At 38.0% G+C, this 27153-nt stretch overlaps 1 protein-coding gene across 4 annotated transcripts in view; it reads right to left on the reverse strand.

Moving 5' to 3' along the window:
• Window positions 1-27153, reverse strand: part of nkd1 (NKD inhibitor of WNT signaling pathway 1) — an 88608-nt gene that overhangs the window by 4173 nt on the left and 57282 nt on the right. For 3 of the 4 annotated variants that reach the window (XM_069901608.1, XM_069901610.1, XM_069901609.1), the window contains exons 5-9: window positions 16894-16997; window positions 8744-8839; window positions 4793-4940; window positions 1968-2052; window positions 788-918 (exon numbers count right to left, since the gene is read on the reverse strand). In XM_069901608.1, coding sequence (XP_069757709.1) covers window positions 788-918; window positions 1968-2052; window positions 4793-4940; window positions 8744-8839; window positions 16894-16997 — 564 coding nt within the window. The remainder of the gene's footprint in view (window positions 1-787; window positions 919-1967; window positions 2053-4792; window positions 4941-8743; window positions 8840-16893; window positions 16998-27153) is intronic. The other variant, XM_069901611.1, reaches the window with a different exon arrangement.

Raw genomic sequence — 27153 nt, forward strand, 5'->3', positions numbered from 1 at the left:
ATTTGCTTCCATGTCCTATCTCTAACCAAATTACCTTCTGGTTTAAAATGCTCCCAATTACGAGCACTTTAATACAGTGTCATGTTAGTTTGAAGATTCAAGTGTAACTTTGGGACTTTGCTTGTTGAAATAAAGAGAGAAAGACTAAAATTGAAATTTTATTTTAATGAAACAGCACAGTGTACAAGGCCCTTGAAGCTGATGCCATCCAATTAACCTACCAACCCATGCTTTTTGAAGGGTGGGAGAAAACCCACGCAGTTCATGGTGATAATGTATAATCTTCTTACAGACAGTGCTGGATTCAAACCCAGGTGGCTGGCACTGTAATAACATTCTGCTAACCACTACAATAACTTTGTTGCCCATGTGGCTGAAGATGGAGACAGATAATGTGAGTAGCTGATTTTCCAAGACTCCCTCTGCACTCACGGTCACTTTCAAACAGTTTGTTTCAGGCCATTCAGTCCCCTTTACATCAGTAGAGCTAGCCACCGAAAGTTTAACAACTTCCACTGAAAATCAGGGGCAGCTGGATGACCTGCCGACAGCTGAACATTAAAACCTCCCTCTTTCAAAGGTTGTAACTAACTTTGTCAGTAACTGCAACCTTTTGTGAAATATTTATGTCGACTGGCCTACCCAGAAGAAAGTTCCAACTATCCAATTTCTAAGAAAAAATCTGTTTAAACATTCAAGACAAGTAAAAAAATGGAAAAGAGAGAATAAACCACAGCAGCATTATTATTTCCAAAAATAATTATAGGATTGAACTGCTCCAATGTACCTGGTCCAAATTTTGAAGAGTAATTTTCTATCCCTGCCAAATCAAGGTAGTGGTTTCTCCTTTCTGTGTTCTCATCAACACAGTTTTCATGGCAGTCATTCTGCTGTGGATGCTGGTCACTGTTGTGGCGTCTGAGAAAAAGAACAAGTTATTTAAGTTTATGCATCTCAACATTTTGCATCCAATCAAAGCGCAGCAGCAAGATCTATTTAAAGTTCCAACACAAAGAGTTAAGTTGAGGATACATTCCCAATAAATTGTGAAGTGATGCTTTTTGGAACAATGGTAACAACAAAATTTCTCTATCACATATCTAGAAACAGTAGTGACAATACAACATCCACCAGTTGCAAAACCACCTCTGTGAGATACAGTAACCTCCAGAAGCTCACTGAGCAAGGGTTGCATTTCCCCACGAATGGAAATGTGCCTCCCAAGAGTAAAGTGGTGTCAGCAGTGAGAGAGAAGGAGAGACAGGGGGCTCAGGGAGATGGGGGCGTCTAGTTTGCAATCAGGTAGAATGACCAGAATAGGAGGGCAGGTTCAGGGAGACCTGGGATTCGGGTCATTGATCTGAATTGGGCCAGGGGGAAGGATGGGTTTGTCAAAGTTAATCAGGAAAAAAGTTTGATTGGGGAAAGAATCTGGTGGATGTGTGAAAACTGGGGTGGTAGGGAGTTGGTAGAGGGATAACATAATGAAGGTGAGTAGAGATGACAGAAGCTAAATGATTTGCTCATTGGGGTCCCAGTCCTGCATTCTTATGTGATCCAGTGCTCTGCTCAACAACTCATCTTCCAACGGCTTGCACTGACTTCTACTTCATACTCCAAAGAAGCATTCCATAACAGTGATACATTTTTTGATCTGGAAGTCAAGTCAGTCAAGCAAACACTTCTCCTGCGAGGAAGTGCAGGGTCACATTCCTAGACTGAAGCAGAATGACCTGGAAATGGCCAGTAACATACATCACTCTATGGTGAGTGCCTCTCTAATTGCATAGCTAGACATTATCTAATTTCCAGACTAAGATAACTTACATCAAGATCTGAAAGAAAGATTACCGAATTCTTTGTTCATTAAATTGTAAACACAGGATACCATAAACAATTTTCAGTCACTTTAAAACATTTGAAAAGTGTTTTTTTGCCAAAATTTCTGAACTTAGTCCATTTCTTACCTGAGAGGAGTACGAGTTTTTTTCTCTGCATTCTTTGACTCCTCCACACATTTGTTATCAGCTTTTTGCCATGGACTGTTAACATCTACGTAAGAGGAGAAAAATGAGTACATTCGTATTTTACAGCTCTAAGTTGTACAGATTCTCACAAGCAATGCAATTCAAAGTTAATATAATCAGCACATGTAATGATGAACCTAACAGTGGAGCACTGGCTTCACAGCGTACCACAACATTGTACCAGTTATTTATCCACTCCACTATCTCAATTTATCATCTAGATTAGATAAATATCATTTTTATGAATATTTAAACTAATTTAGCATTCCTTCAAAAGAATTTTATTTGGACAAATGGCCTCCTGTTCATCATCATTTGTTACTTGTTAAGTGCATTTAAATGGTTTCCTTTCCATTAGACTCTAATACATTTTGAGTGAAACACGATAGGCTACAGATGCTGTAATTGCAGTCAACTCTCCGAAATGCTGGAGGAACTCAGATGGTCTCTTCAGCATATATAGGAGACAAAGATATGTCGCCGACGTTTCAGGCCTGAGCCTTTCTTCAAGTGAGGCAAAAGCAGGATATATCCGAAAGCTTCAGAATTCAAACAATGGGGGAGGAATCCAGACCAACATGATAAGGGATTAGGCAGAATTGATCATGTCTGTGCGAAAGGAGGTAGGAAATAGAGAGACAATGGGAGACCAGTCAATATTAATGCCTTCCTCTTGGAAGGTGCCCAGTCAGAAGATGAGGTATTGTACCTTCAATTTATGGGTGGACTCAGTCTGGCTACACATGTAACCATGGACAGACATGTTGGCAAGGGAAGGGGATGGAGAATTGAAATGGGTGACCACTGGGAAATCCACACTATTGCGGCAGACAGAGCCGAGGTGCTCAAAAAAGCAATCTACCAGTCTGCGTCCAGTCTCCCCGATGTAGAGGAGACCACAGCAGGAGCACCGGATACAGTTGATGACCTCTGCAGATTCACAAGAGAAATGTTGGTTCACTTGGAAGGACTCTTTGGGGCTCCAAAAGGTGCTGAGGGAGGAGGTGTCGGTACAAATGGAGCATCTCCTGTGGTCACAGGGGTAGGTCCCAAGAGGATGATTGGAGGGGAGGGAAGAGTGGACAAAGAAGTCACAGAGGGACTGGTCCCTACAGAAGGTGGAGAGGGGAATATGTGTCTACTGGTGGGATTCCGTGGCATGTGGTGGAAATGGCAGAGGAGGAGGATATGTTGGATGCGGAGGTTGGTGGGATAGTACGTGAGGATGAGGAATCCTGTCCCTGTTGTGTGTGGGGGTGGAGGGGGCCAGGGCAGATGTGCAGGTAATGGAGGATATGCGAGTGAGTGCTGAGTTGATGGTGGTAGAGGGAAAGCCATGTTGTTTGAAGAAGGAGGACAGCTCTGATGATCTGGCATGGAAATTCACATCCTGCGTGCAGATGGAATGGAGACAGAGGAATTAAGAGAATGGAATGGAGTCCTTACAGGGGACATGTTGTGAAGAGATATAGTGGAAGTAGCTGTGGGAGTTGGTGGGTTTATAGAGGATGTCCGTTGAGAGTTTGTCTCCTGAGATGGAGACTGAGAGATCGAGGAAAGGGAGAGTGTTGTTAGAGATGATCCGAGTGAATTTGAGGTTGGGGTGGAAGTTGGCAGAAAAGTGGATGAAGACAATGTCCTCATCATGAATAAATGAGGCTGCCTTTTCTGGTTTTTACTTGAAGAAGGGCTCGGGCCTGAAATGCCAGCAATATATCTTTGTATCCTATACATGCTGAAAAGAACGGCTGCATTCCTCCAGCATTTTGATGTGTCCAATACATTTCCTACCAACTTATTATGTCTATTAATCTAGAGGTCAGATTTCTTGCTTTTCTTCCAAGAAGTGGAACTATTTTCCAATCTTCCCTTAAGCTTCAAAAAGGGAAACCAGCCACAATTCCCTCACTTCCACTCATGTTTCCTCAAGAGCTGTTGGATGCATTCAATTTGTACTTGTGCAACAGCTAATAATCAAGGGTTCATTATGTACACAATCCTTAATTTTCTATGCAATTCAAATATATTAGTCCTACTTCCAATCACTGGAAAGGGAATACTGTTAATACCTCAAAAAATAGCACGCTCTCCTTTGCAGTGATTTCCCTGATTTTTGCATGACGTTGTTTTTCATTATTGGAATGTGGTATTATGCTTGCTACAAACACAAAATAAAAAAGCTTCCTTCGGTATCCCTTGCAATTTCTTAGGCAGTTATTTAATTGTATACATTTAATTTCTAATCTACTACCTCGATTGATCTTTTGAAAGTAAGATTTATTTAACCAATGAGGAGAAATTCATGGGCTCAAATGTTTAGTTGCATACCATCAACTCCAACACTACCTGGGATACATGCTCAGATAAAAAGAGAGAGAGAGAGAGAGAGAGAGAGAGAGAGAGACGCACACACCACTCTCTCAGACCTCAGTGAACTGACAATTAATAATAGGATATCAGAAATATCAATCTTCACACATTACTGATGATTCAAAGTTTTTTTTCTTATTTACCAAAAATGGAGAAGAGGTTAATATATTGAACATCATATGCAAACAATGAAAATTCAAAAAATATACTTTAGCTGTAGCAAATCTGAAATATAAAATTGAAATATGAAGAGTGAATGCCAGAATTACTCAACATGTCAGAAAGACCTTTAAGTTGAAACCTGAACCACTACTCTATTCAATGCTTGCATCATTTTTGTATTTATTTCACTTACAATTACATGGTTTCAGCTGGTATAAAAGTCTTTAGCTTACCGGTTTGGCATGTTTGATTGCCTTTCTTCTTTTGGTTTGCATCAGGTGTCACAGTTAGCTTTACTCGCAGTGTTTTACTGCTACTTGGGGAGTGGTTCACAGAGGCATCTACTACCTCATAGATAGTGTGCAGAAGACTAGTGATATCCTGCAAAAATATTAAACCAAAACACTTTAGTTTTTGTATCACTTAGGATGCCCAAATTACCTTATATAAATATAAGCTAATTTCCTGATACATTCTTGTTTATTCGCTTTTATGGCTTTACAATGTATTGAAGAAGCTCTGGCTAGAGGTTTGGGATGCAATGAAAGAAGCCGCGATGAATGAATTTGATTTGCTGGTTATATTAATCTGCTAGAAACCCAGTACGACTGTTGTCATTTATTAATCTCGAATCTTTGCTTTTTCCATGGTTTCTGTGAATTTTTAAATCCAAATGGTCACTGGAGAGTGATGGCTTTTTTGTGAGGTTTGGACAGTATCCAAAATATTGATTTTCACTCTATCTTATACACATGACAATAAAGCAATCGGTAAACCTGAAAATGTTGCATGATATGATGAATCCAATCTACTTATTTAACTTTGCAGAAGACCAATTCCTTTTCATATTAGTTACTTTGAAAATGATTGTCAATTAAAAAATCTTAACCACATGCTCATAGTATGCAAAATCTTTAAAGTAAAAAAAAAGGCTTCATTCAAAACATGTGCAAATAAATATTTCTGCCGACAACATTGAAATCAAATTGTGGGTAAAAAAAAATCTACTGATGGAAAGGTACTGTGTTTCAAATCAAAAATGTGAATGGCATCCCACAGTGATGAGTGACAGATGAATGCAGCAAAGCAAATAGGGCAAGAAACTCTCCAGTTGCAAAATCACAAACACGTTCTGAGAAAAATCAGGAAGTCCTTCAAAAGACATGTTTTACTTTGCTACACAGAACTACCAAAATGATTCCCCTTGGTGAAAGTAAGATTAGAAGTAACTAAGCAGATTCACAATGGGACATGAATTGTGTGTAATTCATGGGTTAGTGCTGTGAAGCCGTAGCCAATGAGAGAAGGTGGCAAAGGATGGGAATGGAAAAATAAAACAAAAGGAAAACTAGTTTAGATTAGAAAATAAGGAGCACCAGATTTTTCATCATATAACAAACTGAAGTTTTAAGAAAAGGCTTGAAACCTTCTCTTGTGCATGTTTTCAGATTGGACACTGCAGATCTCACAGTTCTGGGGCCAATAACCTCTCCAAAATTAACGTAATTAAAACTTCTATATAGCAGTCAAATGATTAATTATGAGAAGATTGGTAGCACTGGATCTGACACAGAAACTTGCAACTGAGAACAGGGGATGTGGGCTCATGCCTCCTTGTGAGTGCCATTTACCTCAATATAAATATCCGTTTTAAAACCCTGGCAATTAAATTGGCCATGAATGGCAGACAAAACATTGGAATTAGAGAAGTTTTCTTAAAGATGCAGGTCGCATTGTAACCAAACTACTGAAAGTATAATCCCAAGACATGAGAAAGGTACATTTTTCTTTATGAATTTCTTTTCCAGAAGCCAATCTTACAAAGGAGATGGGGCAAAGCTCTCTGAATTGGAATGCATTTAATGCACAGACAGCGCAATATCCACTCGATTTATTAAAATTACAGAAATAGAAAAAGCTAGTCTTCCTCTGTGTTTAACAAATCACGAATTTCAGGACATGGCTCATGACAATAAATTCTGATCCTGAAATATATTCCTCATTTTACATGTACTTCGATTGTACTACAAATTTCACTACAGTCACATAGCAACCACCAGACAATTCTAGCAATTATAAACATACATCACTTTGAACATGATTGCAAAACTTTTTACATGAAATTAATACACTTTATAATTTTAATTACCATTTATCTTAACCAAAGTCCCTGTGAAGGTAATTAAAAGATAACTAATAATCTTGAAAAATCACAAAAGCAATATCTATTAGTCCTTTGAATAAAGAATAATAAGAGGAATTATTTTGTGTAATCCATAATACTTGCCAATTTATCTGGAATAAATACAAGAGTTTTAAAGGGATTTTTATTGGGAGTTGATAAAAATTAGTGTTACCAATAATTAATAAATAGTCTTCATTGGAATTAGTTCTTAACTACAATTCCAGCAGATTAATTTTGATAGCTATTTTCTTCTGTATCTATTTAGTCATTCAATACAGCATACACCCATGTTACGACAGATCGGGATATGGAATTCACAAATCACAACCAACCAAAAATTCTGAGATACAGAATTTAAAAAAATTGTTCTCAAGGAATTTATGTCCAAAAATACCAAAACAAACAGAAAGAAATACATTTTGTCAATGGTTCGCATTATTGAAAATAAATGTTGACAGCTTTCTAGGGGTTTCAAGCCCCTCCATAGTGCGGGTGTGTTCTTCAAAAGAAAAACAAAGTCTTTTGAGCAGATATCATTTTAAATGAAATGTTTAGCTACAAATGAAAATGTGATGACAAAAGCTTAATTCTTCAAGGTTTTCAAAGAGTGATTTTATGATAGAGATCTTATTGAAATATATATTATATAATTTTCTATCATAATATAACACACATAAGAGTAATGCAAGAAAAATGGTACAAGACTGTTGTCAACACACTTCTTTGAATAATATTTACTTTTACTTATAATGCCAAAATTGAATCACAAAACCTTCAAAAAATGTAAACAAGTTTGAGAATTTATTCTACAAAATATGTGATAATTTCTTCTGGAATAATAAAGAAAATGACTTTAGCAGTTTTCAGTTACTCAATAGGAAATAAGGGACTTGCTATTTCATTGGCGCTTTGACCGCAATTTCTGAATTATATGGAAATGCACATGATATTCCTTTACCCTATTTCATTAATTTGTTTTGCATAATCCTTTGCATTGCTCTTGGTTCATGACTGGAGATACAGTTTCTCAACAGTGTGTCGACAGAAGCCTGATAAGAGATCTCTCAGCTTCCAGTGGTCTCACAGCACCGAGAGAAATATTATTGGAAGGTCCACTGTAGTCGAGTTTGTCTATCTAAAAGAAATCTGGACATCTATGGAGTTACTGATTCAGAAGTTCCTAGATCCAACTTAGGTTGATATTGCCAAGTAGTTCTGTCATATGAAAAGGAGCCTTAGTCATTATAATACACAGAATGGACATAGTAAATTAAGCGAATCATGGAATCTGTTGTAAATTATTTATCACTTTAAGTATCCAATTTATTCCGTAGTATTATTATTTTCTGACCATTTGGAATTTTTTTTACTGGGTTGCATGACCTTCTCAAGGTAAACCTGCTGGCATATCTGCTCAATTTCATTGGAAATCTTGCCGTGGTGATAATTATTTCCAACTTAAATAGCTGCGCAGAGAGTTCCAGCAGAACTTTCCAAATAATATCTGCATTTGAAGCCAAGCAGAAGCTTGAGTCCTTACGTAGCAACATGATTTGGCCGCAGTAGTATGAAGGGAGCAAAATATGGCTTGTATCATCATTCATCTCTCTGGTCAACAAGGGAACCCATTGTACGTTCATACACAAGTTAAATTTCAGAAAGTTCTGGAGTAATAACCAATTACCAAGGTGATGATAAACTTCTTTGCGCTTCAGTGTTCATAAATATTCAACAAAGTAAGTGTAGGAAGAAGATATTTACTAACTATTGTGTGAAAATGAAAATTGCTCAAATGCAGCTGAAAACCAACAGCAATCTATGCTGAACCAGACCAATCTCCTTGTAAATTCTCAGTAACTCACTACTGCATTCAAAAGACAATCTTGCATGACTTTACAATTCACATTTAATTGAAACAAAATGTTTTAAGACAAGTATTTAAAAATATATTTTTAAATATAATAAAATGTAAAGCTGATGTGCCATTTGTTTAGATTACCTCACGGGTGACTTTCCCATTGTTATCGAAGTCATACAGAGTAAATGTCCACTCCTGCCTGTTGTCTTCTTCTACAGACACATCACATTCCAACTCCTGTAAAATGCAGTTTTAGGGCTACTTCAGACTTTCTCTTAGCACAAAGTCTTGAAACATTCTGCACTACACAATAATCAGTAAATTTCAAACCTGGGAGAAGGTATTGCCAAATAAAAATATCTTTTTGGAGTTGATATCTTCCCATTCACATAATTTCATAATGATAATTTCAAAAAGTAATTATCCAAGCAATTTATACCTTAATTGAATCCTGATTAATAGTCACCGATTTACAATAAATTTATTGTGTTCACTCAGGATTCAATGAATTGAACATTTTATAAAAGAAGTAAAATCATATTTTCAGAAATTTAACATCAATAATTACAGGCGTCATCAAAATGAAGTGTGCGCTATTTCAATGAGTGTGGGAAATGAGCAAAGGGATAAAATGGCAGTGCCCCACTTTTAAATGGTGGTATTTCCCAGTTCCAAAACTGACTTCAATGCAATACAGTATTAGAAGCAAGTTTCACAGCCTTACATACAAAATTGCGTTATAAAGCTATGTGAATGTTGGGGGTTTTCTATGCTCAATTATCCAAAAAAATGTGCATGATGAAGGCAATAGGTAGGTGGTTGAAGAAGGTGCTTTGCATGCTTGCCTTCATTGTTCAAGGCATTGAGTTCAAGAGAACTACTTCTCTTGTTCAAGGGATTGAGTTCATTACAACTGTACAAGAGGTTGGTGAGTCTGTACTTGAGGTATTGTGTGCAGCTTTGCTCACCCAGCTATAAGGAAAGTATCATTAATCTGAAAGGGTGCAGAAAGGAGAGGCTGGATAGGCGGGAATTTGTTTGTACCTGGAGAGTAGGAGGTCCAGGGGCAAATCTTATGATGGTTTATATATTCATTGAAGGAATAGAAAATATAAAAAGTCATAGTCCTTTCCTCAGAGCAGGTGAATCTAAAACTAGAGGGCATAGGTTTAAGGTAGAGGGGAAAGATTTCAAAGGGATCTGAGGGGCAATCTTAACACAGAGGGTGATGGGGATATGGAATCAGAAGAATGAATGAGCTGCCAGAGTAAGTGGGGACAAATGTAATATTCAAAAGACATTTAGACAGGAACTTGGATAGGAAAGGTTGAGATGGATATGGGCTGAACATGGGCAAATGGGACTAACTTGGTCAACATTGACAAATTGGGCGATAGTGCTTGTTTCTGTACTGTGGAACTATGAACCTATGTAATACTTTTCAACTAGACAGGGACAGCAACTTAATTTTATTTAAAATCATGTAATCGGCACACTCTGGCGCACGTTCCCCACTCCCGAACAGAATGGTTTATAGTATGTGACTTATATAGAGGAGCTCTGTTTCATTATACATTTTATCTAGATTTCTAAGGCTTTCCCAAATCTTAACATAACTTTTAAATATAAATTTTAAATTTAGACATGGAGCACAGAAACAGGCCATTTTTTTTGAGATGAAAATATTTGAAAAATTAAGAGGCATCAATAGAATAGATGAAGAGAAATTATTTCTGTTGCACATCCACAACCTCCATCCTTACCAATTATCACTCCATCTCAAAATTCACTTCCCTCTTTAAACTGCCTGAAATGTCATTGCCTCCCACTTTACCCAGAACTCCTGGAATAACTCTAATTATGATCACACTATACCAAGGAAAAGGCTCTGCACTAACTCACAAATAACATCTTATAAGATAGAACAAAAGTTATCTTTCTTTGCTTATCCTCCGTAAACTGTCTGTGGCAATTGCTATTACCACCCCACCATTCTGAAGCTAAGTAGAACTACTTGTCTCTGGTTCCATTCCTATTTTTCCAATTCCAGCTTCAATTTGTTCCTGAAATTGTTAACTCTGGTGTTCTCCAGGAATCTATCTTTGACTCCTTCTTAATTCTCATCTATCAATGTTTTCCTAAAAAATGGCATCTGTTTCCACATGCTGCTTTTCTTTTAACTCTCATGACCCTCTGCTCTCTTTAAAGTTCCTGGCAGCTTGCTTAACATCCAGTACTGTTTTTAATGATATTTGTTCCAACAAACAATCAGAATGACTAGAGCCATACATGTAGACTGTCATTACATTGCCCCACGGCCATCAACATTAACTTTATCCCTGACCACCGTTTGAAACAGACCATTTATTACCCTGTCCAGGTTTTCCCTTTACTTTCTACATTCACTTGAGGTCACCTAAAATGCATATTCAAATCCACACCGCCTCACTCACCTGCTACCTGTTCTTGCTGACGTATCGTATGTGTTTCCTGGTTAAGCAATTGTAAAATATCATTTTTTAAAAGAAACTCACTGTGACATCGTTTCCACCAGATAACCTCTAATTACCTCCAAGCACATTATGCCGCAAGACGTGCAAATTCTCAAACTTTAACTTCCCCCACCCCGCAATTAATTTGTTCACCACTAACAGTCACATATTCAGCAGGCAGTCTCTCCTGTTTCCATTCCTGAATCTCTCAGCATCTTTCTTCCTTTTGAGTCTCATCTGCCTACTAAATGTGACTTGGGTGTTTTGTTGAACAACACTACTATAACATTTTTTCAGTTAAAGATGCTCATTAATGAAAATCCTTGTGGCTCTTGCTCAGGAATGCATCTACATAAGAAAGGTGGGAGAATTTTAGAAACAAAGCAGTTGATGCTGTATCAATTTTCAGGTTTATTAAAGGAAATAAGTCAAAGATAGATTAACATAATTGACAGACATGAACTCACTAAATAATAAAACAAACTTGAGGGGTTAAAAAGCCAAAGTCTGTTCCTATGAGGATCTGAGCCTGCAAACAAGCATAGGTTATGCACTCAAAAGCACTCAGGTGGGAGGTAATGTTCCCAGCCATTCCATGTCATGCCCATGAAAATGCTTATTCTTAGAAGTTCCTTAATGAAATTTATGTTGGTTCTTGCATTTGAAACACCTCAGGAAATTCCATCCAGCTCCTTCTGATTTTGTGTACACACACACACACACACTCACGCACGCACGCAGCTGTCACTGATCTTGCTTTTGACTTTCTTAGTCCATATACCAAAACTCCATCTCAGTAGTGCAGAAACTCATCATTGGAAGACTTGCCTATAGAGACAATAATATTGAGTGGAGATTGCTTTGGCATGATATGCATGGGCCAGTGGCTTAGTAGTTCGCATCACTAGGAGTGTACTTCATCAAAAATGGTATGGAAAACAATGTTAAAGTGATTTGATTCCAGAGAGATTCCTTTATGTGTCTGTCCACATTAGTGGAGTTCAGATCCAACCTTAATGTTAGGTCTAGTCATGCACAAATGCCACTGAGGCAAGTAGAGATCAACAGAGATGCTGCTTCGAATTCCCAAGCTTTAACAGGTCAAAGGTTTAATAGCAGCTGAGACTCGACTTCTAGCCAGTGCTAATGTCAGAGTGCCAAGATCAATATTCTGGAATAGGAATAATGCCAGTCCTCAATGCCAGCATGCTGGAAATAGACTTGTGAAAATATATCATCTAAAACTTATTTTCCCACTTAAAGATCAAATCTTGCAGTCTCCAGAAGGCTATTTAAAGTCTAACACAAAGACTTCTACAAATACAGTCCTGCAAGAACTGCTAATTGGCTGTTAAAGAAGCAGTCCTATTAATGAAAATGCACAATAAATGTTTAAAGCACATTTTACAATCATCAAACCATTTTTCAGGGTATTTCACACTGATCATATAACTACCACAGCTGACAGAAAATAGAATGTCACTTCTCATCTGTTCTCAATGACGTATACTTGGGCAGATCATTTAAAAAGAAAAATATGGTTTATTACACTCACAGATGTCCTGGCTAACAAGGAATTTTACTCAAGCGTATAGGCTCCATCATTCAATGCACAATAATTCTCACCCATGCGATACTTTAACTACTTCTCTTGTCTGCAAATTCTAATTTATGGCCCAGCTCTGTTAGTGATACTCGGGTTTAATATTAGCCAGATGGATAGCAAGGGTTGGCCAAAACTTTGGCTCTGTTTTCATTAGGGTCTATGTTAACATCTAAACTACCTTACTGTACAAATGCACTGATGTAAAAGAGTTCATTTCAAACATTAGTGAAACCTAGAGGAGAGCTCATCACATTGAACAACCATTCATTCTGTGCATGTCCTGTCCTATAAGATGAATCTGGCTATTTGTCTGAACACCACTGGCAAATAATATCCAAATGTTTTGTAAATTGGTCATGTTTGAAACAGTCGATAAAAATTAGTAAAAGATATATAATAATTAATCTCTGGATTCTTCTATTATGATAAATAATTATAAGACCTCTTGCAATGCGTGTTCTTAAAGATAGGCTGATTTTTAAATTTCCCTTCTCAATCTCCTTTCCTGCTTTTTTTTTTGTTATTGAACTAACTCCGACAGTCAATGTTATTCATATAAAGTGATTCAAAGTAATAAAATCAAAAGGGTAAAATTTCATGTCACTTGGAGAAGCCAACATTGATGACAGGAATCCACCCTGAATATGGTTCATTTTGCCTGTGAGTCACTGAGGAACATTTAACAAGTATTGGTAAGTATGAAAAAACATACATCTTTGTGTTTTGTAGACAGAAAAACTCAGAAGATTCTAAGATTTCTCTTTCAGCTTTAGCCTCTTGTACTTTCTAACCTTAATTTATCGATCAATGATGGCTGGGCTTTCAACTTATCAAATCCCACGCTCTGCAATACCAAAATACAAATCTGTTCTCTATGAATGAGGCACCACACACAATCAAGGAACACCACCTTGTCTTCTGATCGGGCAGTTTGCAATCTTCTGAGCCCAGCACTCACAATCTTCATTCTCATTTTAAAATTTCTAGCATCTGAGCTATATTTTTCCGAAAATTTCAGATAATTTTACTGCTTCTCCCATTACGCTTGCTCCAGGCTGACCTTTTGTCTACCTATATAAAAAAAAACCAGTGGATGCTGCAATTATTCAGCAGGGGCAGTTAACATTTGTGGAGGAAGTGGTAACCTTATAGGTTGATCATTTCCATTCATCTCAAAGAAAGAACATCAGCAAAATGTTAAATAAGTGTCTCTCTCCACAAAGACTGACAGCTCCACTAAATATTTGCTGCGCTCTACATTTCTATTTCAGATGTTCGATGCAGCAGGACATGGAAATACAAGGTAGACAATACATTAACAGAAGATACCTGGTGTGACTTTATACAACACTAGTTAGAACACTGATTGAGATTACAGTAGGAAATATGGCAGAAATAGCAAATAGAGTTTAATCCAGCCAGGTGTGAGGTGTATGAGGTTAAATGTAAGGTGAAAGTATGCAGTAAATAGTAGGATATTTAGGAGCACTGATTTCAATAGGGATCTTGGAGTGTAAGATCATAGCTCCCTGAAAGTGGTAACACATAGATAAGGTGGTAAAGAAGGTACAGCGTAAAACCCCTGTGATCCAGAATTTAAGCAACCAGCAACCTCCGGCATCCAGGGGGGAAAAAAAATCAACAAAAGTATTTATTTTAAATAAATAAAAATAATTGTATAAGCAAATGTTCTCTGAAGTAACACAAACATTTGATGAAAATGGGAACAAATTGTCTGCCAGCAGAGAGCCTTGGTCGTGCTTTGCTCAGAGCAGCTGTTTGGATAAGGTGTTTGAATAAAATGGCGTCACCCAGGATGAAGAGCTGGTTGGTGCTCCTCACCATTGGGGTGACTCTCTTGAAGTGTCTTCTTATCTTTGCTTAGTAAGAGTCTTTATTTTATTAGTACATTATTGTATATTAGTATGGCTTCATCTGTAAACTTGGGGGGGGGGGAGGTTAATTATCTGTAATGTTATTGTTTGTCTTTTGGGTGGATCAGTGGAGATGCAGCGATGGTTAAATTGTTTCAAAGAATGTGACTAAAAATAAAGTAATATTCTTTAAGATTTATATATTCATGCAAGTGAAATTTGTTCAACGTAAGTACAGTATAATTTTTCTCTTTTAAACTGTTTATTCTTAACGCAGATGTAGTGGTTAGGCATTGTAAAATTGAGTCTCCAGTAACCAAAACATTTGCGTATCCAGCATCTAACAATCCCCGTAGGTGTCAGTTACCCCGGGTTTTACTGTATATCGCATACTCACCATCAGTCAGGGCATTAAGAATAAAAATTGAGAGGTAATTTTGCAGCTGTCTAAAAAGCTTTGCTTAGGTTACTTTTGGAGTACTGTGTGCAGTTCTAGTCAACACTCTACAGGAAGGTTGTGGAGGCTTCGGAGAGGGCAGTGGCATATCTACGCAAAATAACACCTATGGCAGGGGTGGCCAATGTATCAAAATAAACGGCCACAAGGAGATCTAGTGAGACCTGTCCTTGGTGGCCACCATATTGTATTTGGCGTTGCATAATTGAGAGCAAATGCTAGGAGAATGAGTGTACTGAGCATAAAGAAACAGGTGGGTGTTCCTTGTATGTCTAGGGTAGCGACATTTGGGAGGGGAGGAGGGCTTCCCTTCAAGTGGTGCCCCCCTCTAGTGATGCCCCTCTTTCAAGTGGCCTCCCTTCAAGTGGTGCCCCGGGCACATGCCATGCCTGGCATAACCTAGATAAGTCCCTGGGAGAGGGGACAGAGGAGGTTCACCTGGATTCGAGTGTATTCATCATCAGAAGGTATTAAACAAATTTGGATTGCATTCCCTGGAGCATCAGAGGGCAGCCATATAAAATTATGAGAGGCATATAAATTTAGACATAGAGACATACAGCACGGCAACAGATCCTTTCAGCCCACGAGCCCATGCCAGCCAATTACACCCAATTGGCCTCTAACCCTGGTACATTTTAGAAGAGTGGATGGAAACTGAAGTGCCCAGAGGAAATCTACTTAGACATGGTGAGAATGTACAAACTCCTTACCGAAAGCGCCAGATTCAAACTCAGATCGCTAGTGCTGTAACAGTTTAGATTGGCTTCATGGTCGGCACAGCCATCGTGGTTAAAGGGCCTATTACTATGCAGCACTGTTCATATGTTTAACTCTGCTAATCATGTTACAGAAATGATATGACTTCTTAGCAGAGGATATGGATGACATGTTTGAGAGTATTGTAACTGTGAAGAATTAGATAATCTTGGGTTGTTTTCTTTGGAGCAAGAAACTAAGAGGTGTATAAAATTAACAGGGCCTTGACACAATGCTAATAAAGACCTGTTTCCTCGCAGAAAAGTGATCTCTACTACTTGGACTAACTTGGTTTTTGTCTTTCAAAATTCTAATGCAGGATCTTCGACCTGAAATGTCCGTTCTTCTTCTTTCCACAGATCCTTTATTTTTTTTAATTCCAGGTGTCCATCATTTACAGTTTTCAATATTAACAAGTGCTTTCTTAAATAAGGAGATTAAAATTGTTCAATGTGTTCCAGAAGCTGACTCATAAGAATGCTGTACATTTGTAACAATATATCCTAATTTCTAAACTCCAGCCCAAGGCAAAAATGTCATTTGCTTTCTGAGCTACTTGCTTCATATTCTTGCTAACTTTTTTATGATTAATGCATGTGGGGCACGACCACTAACCACCGAGACTAGGCTGAGGGAACGATAGGCTTTAATATACAGAAGAACCTTGCTGGCCCGGATCCAGGTATAGGAATGGTGAGGTGGGTTGACCTTTATGGCCCAAGACCACGGAGGAGGAGTCATAGTGTATGAATCATCAGTCTGGGCTTCATTTACATTTAAGGTTTACATTATCAGCATAATTAAAATTAACCGCAGTACATCTACCCCGGAGAAATTTAATGATGGTCCAGAATGCAACTGAAGGTGGTACACATGTCCTCAGCAAAGAGAATTTGCCTGCAGAACAGAATAATAGATTTACTTTCCTTCCTTTTTCTAATTATAAATGGGATCATTATAAAATATTTACGATGATAAAACATTTTCAGTTGCTGGTCTTTCCCTTTAGTTTTCAGTGCAGTAAAAACACCAAGCTCCCAACTGACTTGCATATTATACATTGTGATTCATGGCAATACAGAGATGTTTAACACAAAACTCACTTCAAATTTTAATTGTTTCTTCATGCCACTTTGTCCAGTTGCTTTTTCCATCTTCATCTCGGCTGGATTGATAAAGCCATCCTTGTTCTCTGGAGGCAGGGCAACTTCAAATTCCAAAAAAAAACACTGGGTAAATAGTCCAATTCACTTCAAATGGCAAGTACATAGTTCATACCAAATAGCAAATAACAAACACAGACTACATGCCAAGTAGTCCAAAACAAATTATATATTCAGAACGAGAAATACTAACATCTAAAATATGAAAGAAACTAGACCAAAACACAGTAAAATACGTGAAAAATCAAATGTCAGGGGACTTTTTCCAATTAACACAACTCAAAGAAATAAATGTTTCATTTGTGACTTAGTAAAAATATAGAACTCTTCTTCCCACACCCCACCCCCTCCCACCAATACATCCTCGCTCACACAACCTGCTCTTTCAGTAGAAGAACTCGTTCATTCAAGGCAATTCTGACAGCAGTATGAGCACAGCACAAACTTTCACAAATTCTATTATCATTTCATTTATACTTGGGTCAAACACCAAACCCTGACCTTGGAACTCAGGAGGTGACAGATAAATATAAACAACAAAGCAATGCAATTGGACAATGGGTTGGAATAGAGCATATAAATATAACTGGATATAAATATTACTGTAGTGCACTACCGGTAACCACAAAGACAAGGCTGAGGGAACTATTGGCTTTAATATATAGAAAAACCTTGCCTGCCCAGATCCATGTCTAGGAATGGCAGGAAGGGAGAGGTGGCTCAACCTTTATGGCCCAGAACCACAGGGGAGGAGTCATAGGGTAGGAGTCATCAGTGGGTGGGCCAGCTCCACATATACAGTAGTCAACCATAACTATATACAATGGAGGAAACATATCACCACAAATACAAATGAGGAAAAATATTTAATCAAAGAGAAAGCACTTCTAGTTTATAAATCATGAGGCAAAATCTCCAAGTAAATTTTTCTCAAGTTTGTTCTAAAGACTCTCACAAGGCTTTAGCACTCCACCAACATATTACTAAAATTATTATCAATATATTTGCATTTTTCCATTATTTAATGATTGATTGATTCTATTTCAGTGCTTTGCTTAAAAATACAGCTGGTTCAAAAATTAAAGCTTATTCTTTAATACAGTCGTCTATATAACCTTGTATGTTGTTGATGATCCAAGCCAGTGGCAAAGTACTTCTGCAAATTCGAGTGACACCAGAGTGACTATTTTTACAAGCTGCAGAGACCTGTTTGCTCATTTTGCATTAATATCAGCAATTAAAGTTTAAGGCTCTCTAAGTCTGTTCTCCAGCAAGGGCATCTGGCCACCGACTGTTCATCAATACATCAGTAATTCACCACCCACAAGTGAGTTCCTGAACTTCATTTGATCTACTTCTTCAAACTGTTACTTCAGTCTGCTACTTCAGGTATTATATTTTTCTATGAGAAGTTACGAATTGATTGAAGTTATGAGTTGATTGCATTCCAGGGTACCATTCCTTAACCAGGGCACCTAAGGAAGAGCAACAGGTGGCTCTGGTGATTAAAGTGTGCAGGTTTAATGCCATTTGAATGACCTGATGAACCATCTTTACATTTACAATACAAGTTGGCCACAGTAAGCTGACTCTTATTTTCCAACACCATCCTCCCACTCCAAAGACAGCACCCATTCATACGATTTGACAAATACTAACCATCTTCCATTACCTCACCCAAAGCGTGAGACCTCGCGTGCTTTTGGATAGGACAGCAAAAATCCTGGATGACTTCTGCCTTCCCTTGCCCAAGGACATGGATTAGGGAGATTTGCATATAAATAGATTAATGTCCGTACTCGCATGAAGAACCGAAGAGCTTTGTCCCAACCCTTACTTTAAATTTCAGGTACCTGCAATCCCTTGAAGAAGGTAGGTTAAAACAGTCATGCCATCATAATTATTTACCAAAATAAATTAATTGCAGCCACCCGGTTTTGGTCGCCTTTTGGTATGTGGGCATAGCAGCAGTATTTAGAATTACCCACAGAAATGACTGGGAGGAGCTACTGAGCCAACCATCAAGGAGACCAAAATTAAAGTAAATTTCAATATTTAAGGATTGTGATTAACTTCCATTCACAGCGAACTCTTCTGTATGTGATCAAGATTTTTAATAATTGCTCACAAGCCCAATAAGTTTTCACTGCACATCATCCTGCTCCCAGTGATGTAGTTACTGCTAATCTAGTTTTATAAATTCAATACGCAAAAGTGCGGGAGAACCTCAGAAGGTTACGCAGCTTCCATAGGAAGGAAAGGGATCTAACCATCATTTTGGCCCTTTGGCTCAGGCCTGAAATGTTGGTTAGATCACTTTGCTTCCTATAGATGCATCTTAAAGTCCCAAAAATGTCCAGGAGCTCTTTGTTTCTCTCATGTTTTGCACTGAAGTATCCCTGGATTAGAATGTTGGTTCTAAAAAAATACAGGGTCTTCCTGAAGAACTAAACTAATGGAGAACTAGCAAACAGCCCAGCAAACATTGCTCGTTAGAATAATCCCAGGAAATCAAGAGCACAGCTTAATTTTAATCATCTAGTTCTGATTTACTACCAATTCCAGTTATCCAGGGTGGTCTGAAAAAGCATTAACTAGATGGGACTAGTGAACAATAACACTCTAATGAACAGCCTTTAATCATTTAATTATTATAGAAATATTTGAATTTACCTAAATTATTAATAGAAAGTATGTAATGGCTATTATCAGGAACAATTCATGTCTATTATTCAAAGCACAAGAAAAAGATTTATTTTTGATAACCTGCCAAAAGATTGAACAATTTTGTCAGTTAAAAACTGAGGCAGATGAATTAGACACACCCTTAATTTAATAGATATCGAACTGCAATCCATGGCTTGCAAGACTGATAAGTGGTATGGTGGCATACTGGGGTTCAGTTTTAGTACATTTTATAGTGTACGGCCTCAAGGTAAAATCCTAATTATTGTGGCTCAGTGATAATAATCATTCCCATTTAACAATCATGTCTATACAACCAAAACTCAAGAGATACAACACTAAATTTATGGCTTGGTTCTTCTTGCCATAACAATACTAATCATTGCAGATGAAGATCTGGACTTGTACATCTCAAATTTACATTCTACTGAAAGTTACAACATTGGACTTTTTAAAACTTGGCCCATTTCCAGAAAGCCTTTTGTTTTTAAAACTGATATGCTCTGACTTAACATTATTGACAGATTGAACTGCAATATCTGCACTAGTTTGTGTGAAAATATACACTCAGTAAATATGACATTGTGACATTAAAATGCTATTAAATTAATGTCTAAAATACTGCAATTATTCATTGGCAATTAGTACATATAAATAGGATCATATGAAAAATTTGTCAAAAATTGCTACATTTCACAATAGATTTCAGATTTTTTTTAAAAGCTTTACTTTCTGGAATGATATATAAAGCCTCTTCTCCAAGTTAGTATTTTTAAACTTGTTTTGTAATCCAGTTAATCATAAAAATATGGAAATAAACCTTATCCCATTTTACACCAGTTTCATTTAATCCTCACTGAAGTCTTATCAAAGCAAGACAGCTATTAAAAAAAAAGAAATCCGCACAACAGGAGGTAAGAAATGTATAGGAAGCATAGAAGTAATTAATTCTATGGAAATCTGATGTTTAAAGTCAGTTTAGTATTTTTCTTGCAAAATGTGACTCAGGATACAGTACTAATATCATTTTTGTGCCATGGTGAAGTGGACAGAAGAAGTAGGGAGTGACTGAATCACATTAACCTGGATGGATTTAACACTACACGGTGGATGACTCTGAGTGTCCGTTAGGACATTTTATTTAACTTGCATTGTTCCATTTTATTTGGGCTGTAAAGGCAGGCGGTTTTCTCCCTAATTCACTCCTTCAGATGCCATAAAAAGCCATGTTCTCTGCTTGGGTATAACTGGTCCCACACAATTCTCTCTTCTCTGACCATCTTAGGGATCAACTGGAACAAACAAGGCTGCAATTAATTTACATGTTTAAAATTAAATTTAAATATACAGCATGGTGACAGACCCTTTCAAGCCAAGAACTAGTGCTGCCAAATTATACACAATTGACCTACAATGTCAGTACATTTTGAACAGTGGAAGGAAGCTGGAGCATGCAGAGATCCCACACAGACATGGGGAGAACATACTAACTCCTCACAGACAGCACCAGATTTGAATCCCAGTCGCTGGCAATTATAACAGCGTTGCACTAACCACTACACTAAACTGCTACCCTTATTCTTTAATTGAAACATGAATGAGTGTACAGCATCAGCATAAATGTAGAACTCTCAGTCCAAAATGAAATCAACCCATGATTCATATTATCAATATATCCAAAATAATACTTGGTAAATGATTTTAATAAGTGTAATTCGGATTTAAGAATAGCCTTTTACTTTCTTTTGTGATTTTGCCCAGCCGTTAAAACTCTACTGTAGTGAATGAGTGTTAGTGACACTCCTGACCACTAGAGGGAGTCAGAGACTAGTTTGTGGCAGCTTGGGGATGAAAATGGATGGCTCCACACAGTGTGTGTACTTTAATAAAGTATAGTTGTTTTAAAAGAACCCAAGTTTATTTATTACATTAAAAGAAACATCACATGGTACCAGGAGTGGAAGAAACACCAAAAGTGTGCAGAGTGTGTATCAGTCAATAGCAGCAGAGAAGTGGAAAGTGTGAAGAATCCTGATGCTGCAAATTGGACTGGAAATGTTGACCATGAGTAGAGGTTATTCAAAAATTCATGCTGTACCTGCAAGCCATTGGACTCAATAGCAAACCTGATGCACAGAAGATTACACTGCTACTTACCATGGCAGGACCTCAAGCACTAGAGATTTTCAATATATTTGTTTTTGCCGAGGCAGCTGACCAGGGCAAGTTCGATAAGGTTATTAAGGTATTTGATGAACACTGTTCACCAAAGAAAAATGAAGCATTTGAGAGGTATACGTTTCGTTCATGCACACAACTGCAGGGAGAGAGCTTTGATACTTTTAAAACTTGAAATTAAAAGCAAGAACATGCCATTTTGGATCACTACACGATTCAATGATCTGTGATCAAATTGTGTTCGGGATTATTAATAAGAAATTGAGCAAAAATTTGCTGCAAGAGACAGAGCTGTGAAGATATGCCATGCCAGTGAATTAGCTCTGCAGCATGCAAAATGTTGGGTGATAGTGCAAAAGTCGGCGAAAATGAAGTTATAGCAGTAACCACAGTATGTGTCCACACACATAAACAACAAAAAGGAGAGCTATTCAATGATAAACAATGTGGCACACTCGATGCACCAAAACAACGCCCCACCTATGGAAAAGTCTGTGATAAGTGCAAAGGGCAGAATCACCATGCAAAGCAATGTTCTTTCCAAGGGGAAACAAAACATAAATAAAAGTGGACACACTTTAGAAGAATCTGCTCTCAGTGACACAGTCTTGTTGGGCATGGTAGTGCAAAAAGATTCTAAACCAACAGACACTGAACAGACAAGCATGAACAAGGTTGAGCAGGACGTGGACTCTATCATTGCATACAAATTGAACAAATATTCCTTTCAAGCTGGACACAGAGGCAAAGGTCAATTAAATCTCTGAGCGCGACATCAGGACGATGAAGATAAAGTCCTACATCCATGCAAATCCTGTACAGTTCAAAGCCTACAATGGACAGAGCATTGGCATGAAAGGTACATGTAAACTCAAGGTGAAGCTTAAAGATAAAGAGCATCACATCAGGTTCTCAGTCATCCAGATAGACATGAATTACTGCTGGGTGAAAACTTAAGCCTAGTCAACAGGGTATACACACCAGGGAAACTTATTGTGTTAGCAGATATGTTATCAGGGCAACAATGCAGAGTGAAGCACCCAATAAAAGTTCCACAGAGACAGATGTGAATTTCCACATGAACCTGATCACTGAATCTCTTCACGTATCTGACATGAAATCCAAGCAAATGGCAGCTGAAACAGAAAAGAACATAGTTCTACAGAGATCAACAGGAATCTGAATGAAGGATGGCCTAGAGGTGAATGTCAGCCATACTGCAACTTCAGAGCTGAGCTGAGTGTTGTCAATGGGCTTCTACTCAGAGCAGAATGATCATTCCTCAATCACTGCAACAAAAGATACTGAAAAGGGTGCACAAGGGGGACCTTGAATTGGAAAAATGCATTCATTGGCCAGGGATAAATGCTGACATTGATAGGATGCTTTCAAGCTGTGAGACCTGTTTGAAACATCAGGCAAAGCAGACAAAGGAACCCAAGACAATAACCAACTTACCAAAAGAACCTTGGCAGAAAGTTGGTACTGATCTGTTCCACATGGATGGAAAGAATTACTTGCTGGTTAATGATTATCTATTGAACTATCTGGAGATTGCACTGGTTCCTAATATGTCTGCTGCTTGTGTGGTTAAATATATGAAATCGATCTTTGCAAGACATGGAATTCCTCAAATTGTCTACAGTGACAATGAACCATGCTACAGTTGTAGAGAATTCCAGAACTTTGCAGAAGAGTATGATTTTTGACATGTGACTTCAAGTCCTCTGTATCCCCAGTCAAATGGTAAAGCAGAGAAAGGAGTTCACATAGTTAAACAGTTGCTCAAGAAAGTACTAGATCGTGGCTCAGATCCGTATCTAGCTCTATTGAGTTACAGAGCTTGAACATGGCATGTCACCCACTGAGCTTCTGGTGGGACATAAACTATGCACCACAGTTCCCTATTCTGCAGACCCAAACAAGAAAAGAGATGTCAAAGTTGTTGAACAGAAACAAAATCATCTGCAATGGAGACAAAAAGCAAACTATGACAAGTCAGCAAGAGGCTTAGGGCCACTCGCACAACATGACACAGGGAGACTCGGAGATTCCAACACTTGGGACAAAAAGGCCACTGTTCTGGAGGAAGTAAATCCCAGATCCTACACTGTCAGAACAAAGGATGGTCAAATACTGAGAAGGAATCAAAAGAGCCTGCTGAAAATGAAAGAGACAAGGGGAACAGACAAATACACAAGATCCAGCCTGCACAGCATCAGAGGAAACACCACAAATGCCAGACAGTAGTGGACCAGCAGAGCCGACACAAGCAACTGTGTTAAGAAGATCCACATGTTATCAAAGCACCTGACAGAATGAATCTCTAGAAGAAAAAGAACTGCACACTTAAAAAGGTTGTGCTGCTGTTGTTGTGCTTGCATTTGTGTTGAAATTTCAATTGAAATGAATACTGTATTAGTGGGTCATGCTGTTAAACATCTCAAAGAAAGGGGATGCAGTAATAGAATAGGAGTGACACTCTTAACCACTAGAAAGAGTCAGAGTCTAGTTTATGGCAGCTCTGGGATTAAAGATAGATGTTTCCACACAAGGTGTGCGCATTAGCTAATAAAGTATATTTGTATTAAAAGAACCCAAGTTCCTTTATTACAATAAAAGAAACATCACATCTACGACCTGATTTAATCTCCTCATTTCCCTTTCCAGCTTTTCAAAGGGATCTCTCCTTTTCCAATATGCTGCTCTACAATTCTGGCCCACCAACCACACCCATCTTAATTTCATTTTTGCATGTAACCACATCTCCTGCCCTTCATCTCATCTCTTCCCAACTTCCAGGGACCTAAAATGCCTTTCGAGGTGATGACATAATTCATTTGCTCTTCTTACAATGTAGTGTACAGAATCCGGTCTCCTCCACATTGGAGAAACCAAATACAGTTTGGACAATCATTTTGCAGGGCACTTACACCCTGGTCTTCCTGTTACCCACCACGTTATTTCTCCATTTCACTTCTATTCTTGCCTATCTGTGACTTCCTGCGCTGTTACAATGAAGCCCACCACAAACTTGAGGAACGGTGCCTTGTCTCCTATCTTAGCAGGTTAAAATTTAACAGACTCAATATTGAATCCTCCAGCTTTTGATAACTGATATTTTTTTCTGTCTGCATTGGAATTAAACATTTCTGGCAGTGTTCTGTAGGTGATTTTGTGCCAATTTTTCTTTCTCTGTTAACATAGCTGGTGAGCTGGGCATGTACCACTGCTCTGTAACATATAACACATAAACTTAATCTGCTTCTAAGTGCCATAATAACTCATCTTATCTCAGCCTGTTAGAGATATTCCTTTAGTTCAACCCATCTTCTCCCACATTCTCTGCAACTGAAAACTAGCTTGTTTTTCTCTCTCTGCTTGTTCTGACAGAGTTTTGAACCTGAAACAGTTTCTCTTTCCATAGAGTTAGCATCAACTGCTGAATCTTTCCATCGTTTTCTGTTTTTATTTTCTATTTCTAGCACCTGTAATTTTGTTTCTTTGGAGCAGTAAACTAGATTAGAAGAAAAAGCACATAGTGTAATTATTTTGTGATTTAATTTTCATGCTCCTTGATTATTTATTTATCTATTTAGACATGCAGCTCGGTAATGGCCCATTTCAGCCCATGAGCCCATGCTGCCCGATTACACACAATTGACCTACAACCCCCGGTACATTTCAAATGAAGGGAGGAAACCAGAGCCCCCAGGGAAAACCCATGCAGACACAGGGAGAACGTACAAACTCCTTACAGACACCGCAGGATTCGAACCCCAGTCCTGATCACCGGCTCTGTAACAGCATTGTGCTACCCGGCACGCCAACTGTGCCACCTTAATATTTACTTCATGACATTACTTCAATCTCATTAAATCCAAACTATAGAATTCTATACAAAAAGCCACCACATCATTTGTATATGAAATAACTAGCTACAATTTGGCAAATGAGGTATTTTACAAATTAAGTTATTTTTTTCAGTTATGACACCAAAATTTATGCAAACAAATGGTTTTCTTATCAGTGAGGATTGCAGACCACAGTCTGGATCACTAAGACTGAGCTGCCAACTATGTATTATCTTCTGTTTATTCTATTATTTAGCAACTGCTAGTTTAAATGCTTTATTTGACCATATTTACTTTAAACTCTTTGTTTCTCAATTCTCATGCTAGGAAAATGCATTTTGGCCATAGATCAGGCAGTATTAAATAGAATTGTCAATTCATTGTTACATTTTAAACACTGTTTCTGTGATAGCCAGAAGATTAAACTTTTTTTGAAGATCAAAGAGTTTCTCCATCTATCTCCAATGCAAACATGCTTCTGTGGGGTTACTTAAATCTATACATCCTCGCATTGCTGATATGTATTTAAGGTACCAGGAAACAATGATGGGCCTTTAGAGAAGGCATTGAGTGTCAATGACACTGTTTGCTTAGCGTTATAGGATAGGATGTCAGCACTGCAAAAGCTGTCCACTGTCCAACAGAGTGTCCAGGTTGGTCCAGAATTGTCTTTTTGGGTTGTTAATGGTCCTCCAGAGATTGTACCATGAGTGATTTTAAATATTTCTGAATATCCTGATCTGAACATCACATATCTGATATTTAACAATTTACGGATGTCTTGGTTCATCCATGACTAGACATGAGGAAATATTAAATAGCCTTAGAAGGAACACTCACCCATGCATTTTCTGATAACAACAATTCATTCGGATTCGCCACAGAGTACTTGAACATGGCCCAGTCTACTGACACCAGAAATCATTAAGCTACTCTTCTGCCTCCCCTCACAATCTCTGTATATTCTTCTCTACCAGTTCTGTGCTCTTAAGTTTCTGCCTATAATTCTGGGAGAAGAAACAGAGCTTGATTGTCTGAATTTCTAAAGTGTAGGCGTGTAATGGTCTGGTCGCTGTCATGAACGGTAGTGTTGCAGTGATCCTGAGTGCTCAATCCCCTGGTATGCAAAAGTCATGCTGGAAGCAGTTTATGAGCACTTTCTTGAAGCTGGCCTGGTTGAAGTCCACACCAATGACTAATGGAGGTGGGTGGCATTAGCGATAACACCAGTCATCTATCTCTCAATCTAAGCATCTGTGATAAATATTTCAAAACTTTGATAAATATACCTGCAGAGTAATGAACATATTTCAATAAAAGGAGTTTACTCTACTGCAATAGGATGTCATTTATATAGTCAAATTATATGTCGTGATAAAAATTCAAATGCTCAATAATTCATGTTTTTTTAAAGACTTACAGCACAGTAACAGGCCCTTCTGGCCCACAAGCCCATGTTGCTTAAATGCCACAATTAACCTAC

This window comes from Narcine bancroftii, chromosome 10 (assembly GCF_036971445.1).
Source record: "Narcine bancroftii isolate sNarBan1 chromosome 10, sNarBan1.hap1, whole genome shotgun sequence".
NCBI classification, from domain to species: domain Eukaryota; kingdom Metazoa; phylum Chordata; class Chondrichthyes; order Torpediniformes; family Narcinidae; genus Narcine; species Narcine bancroftii.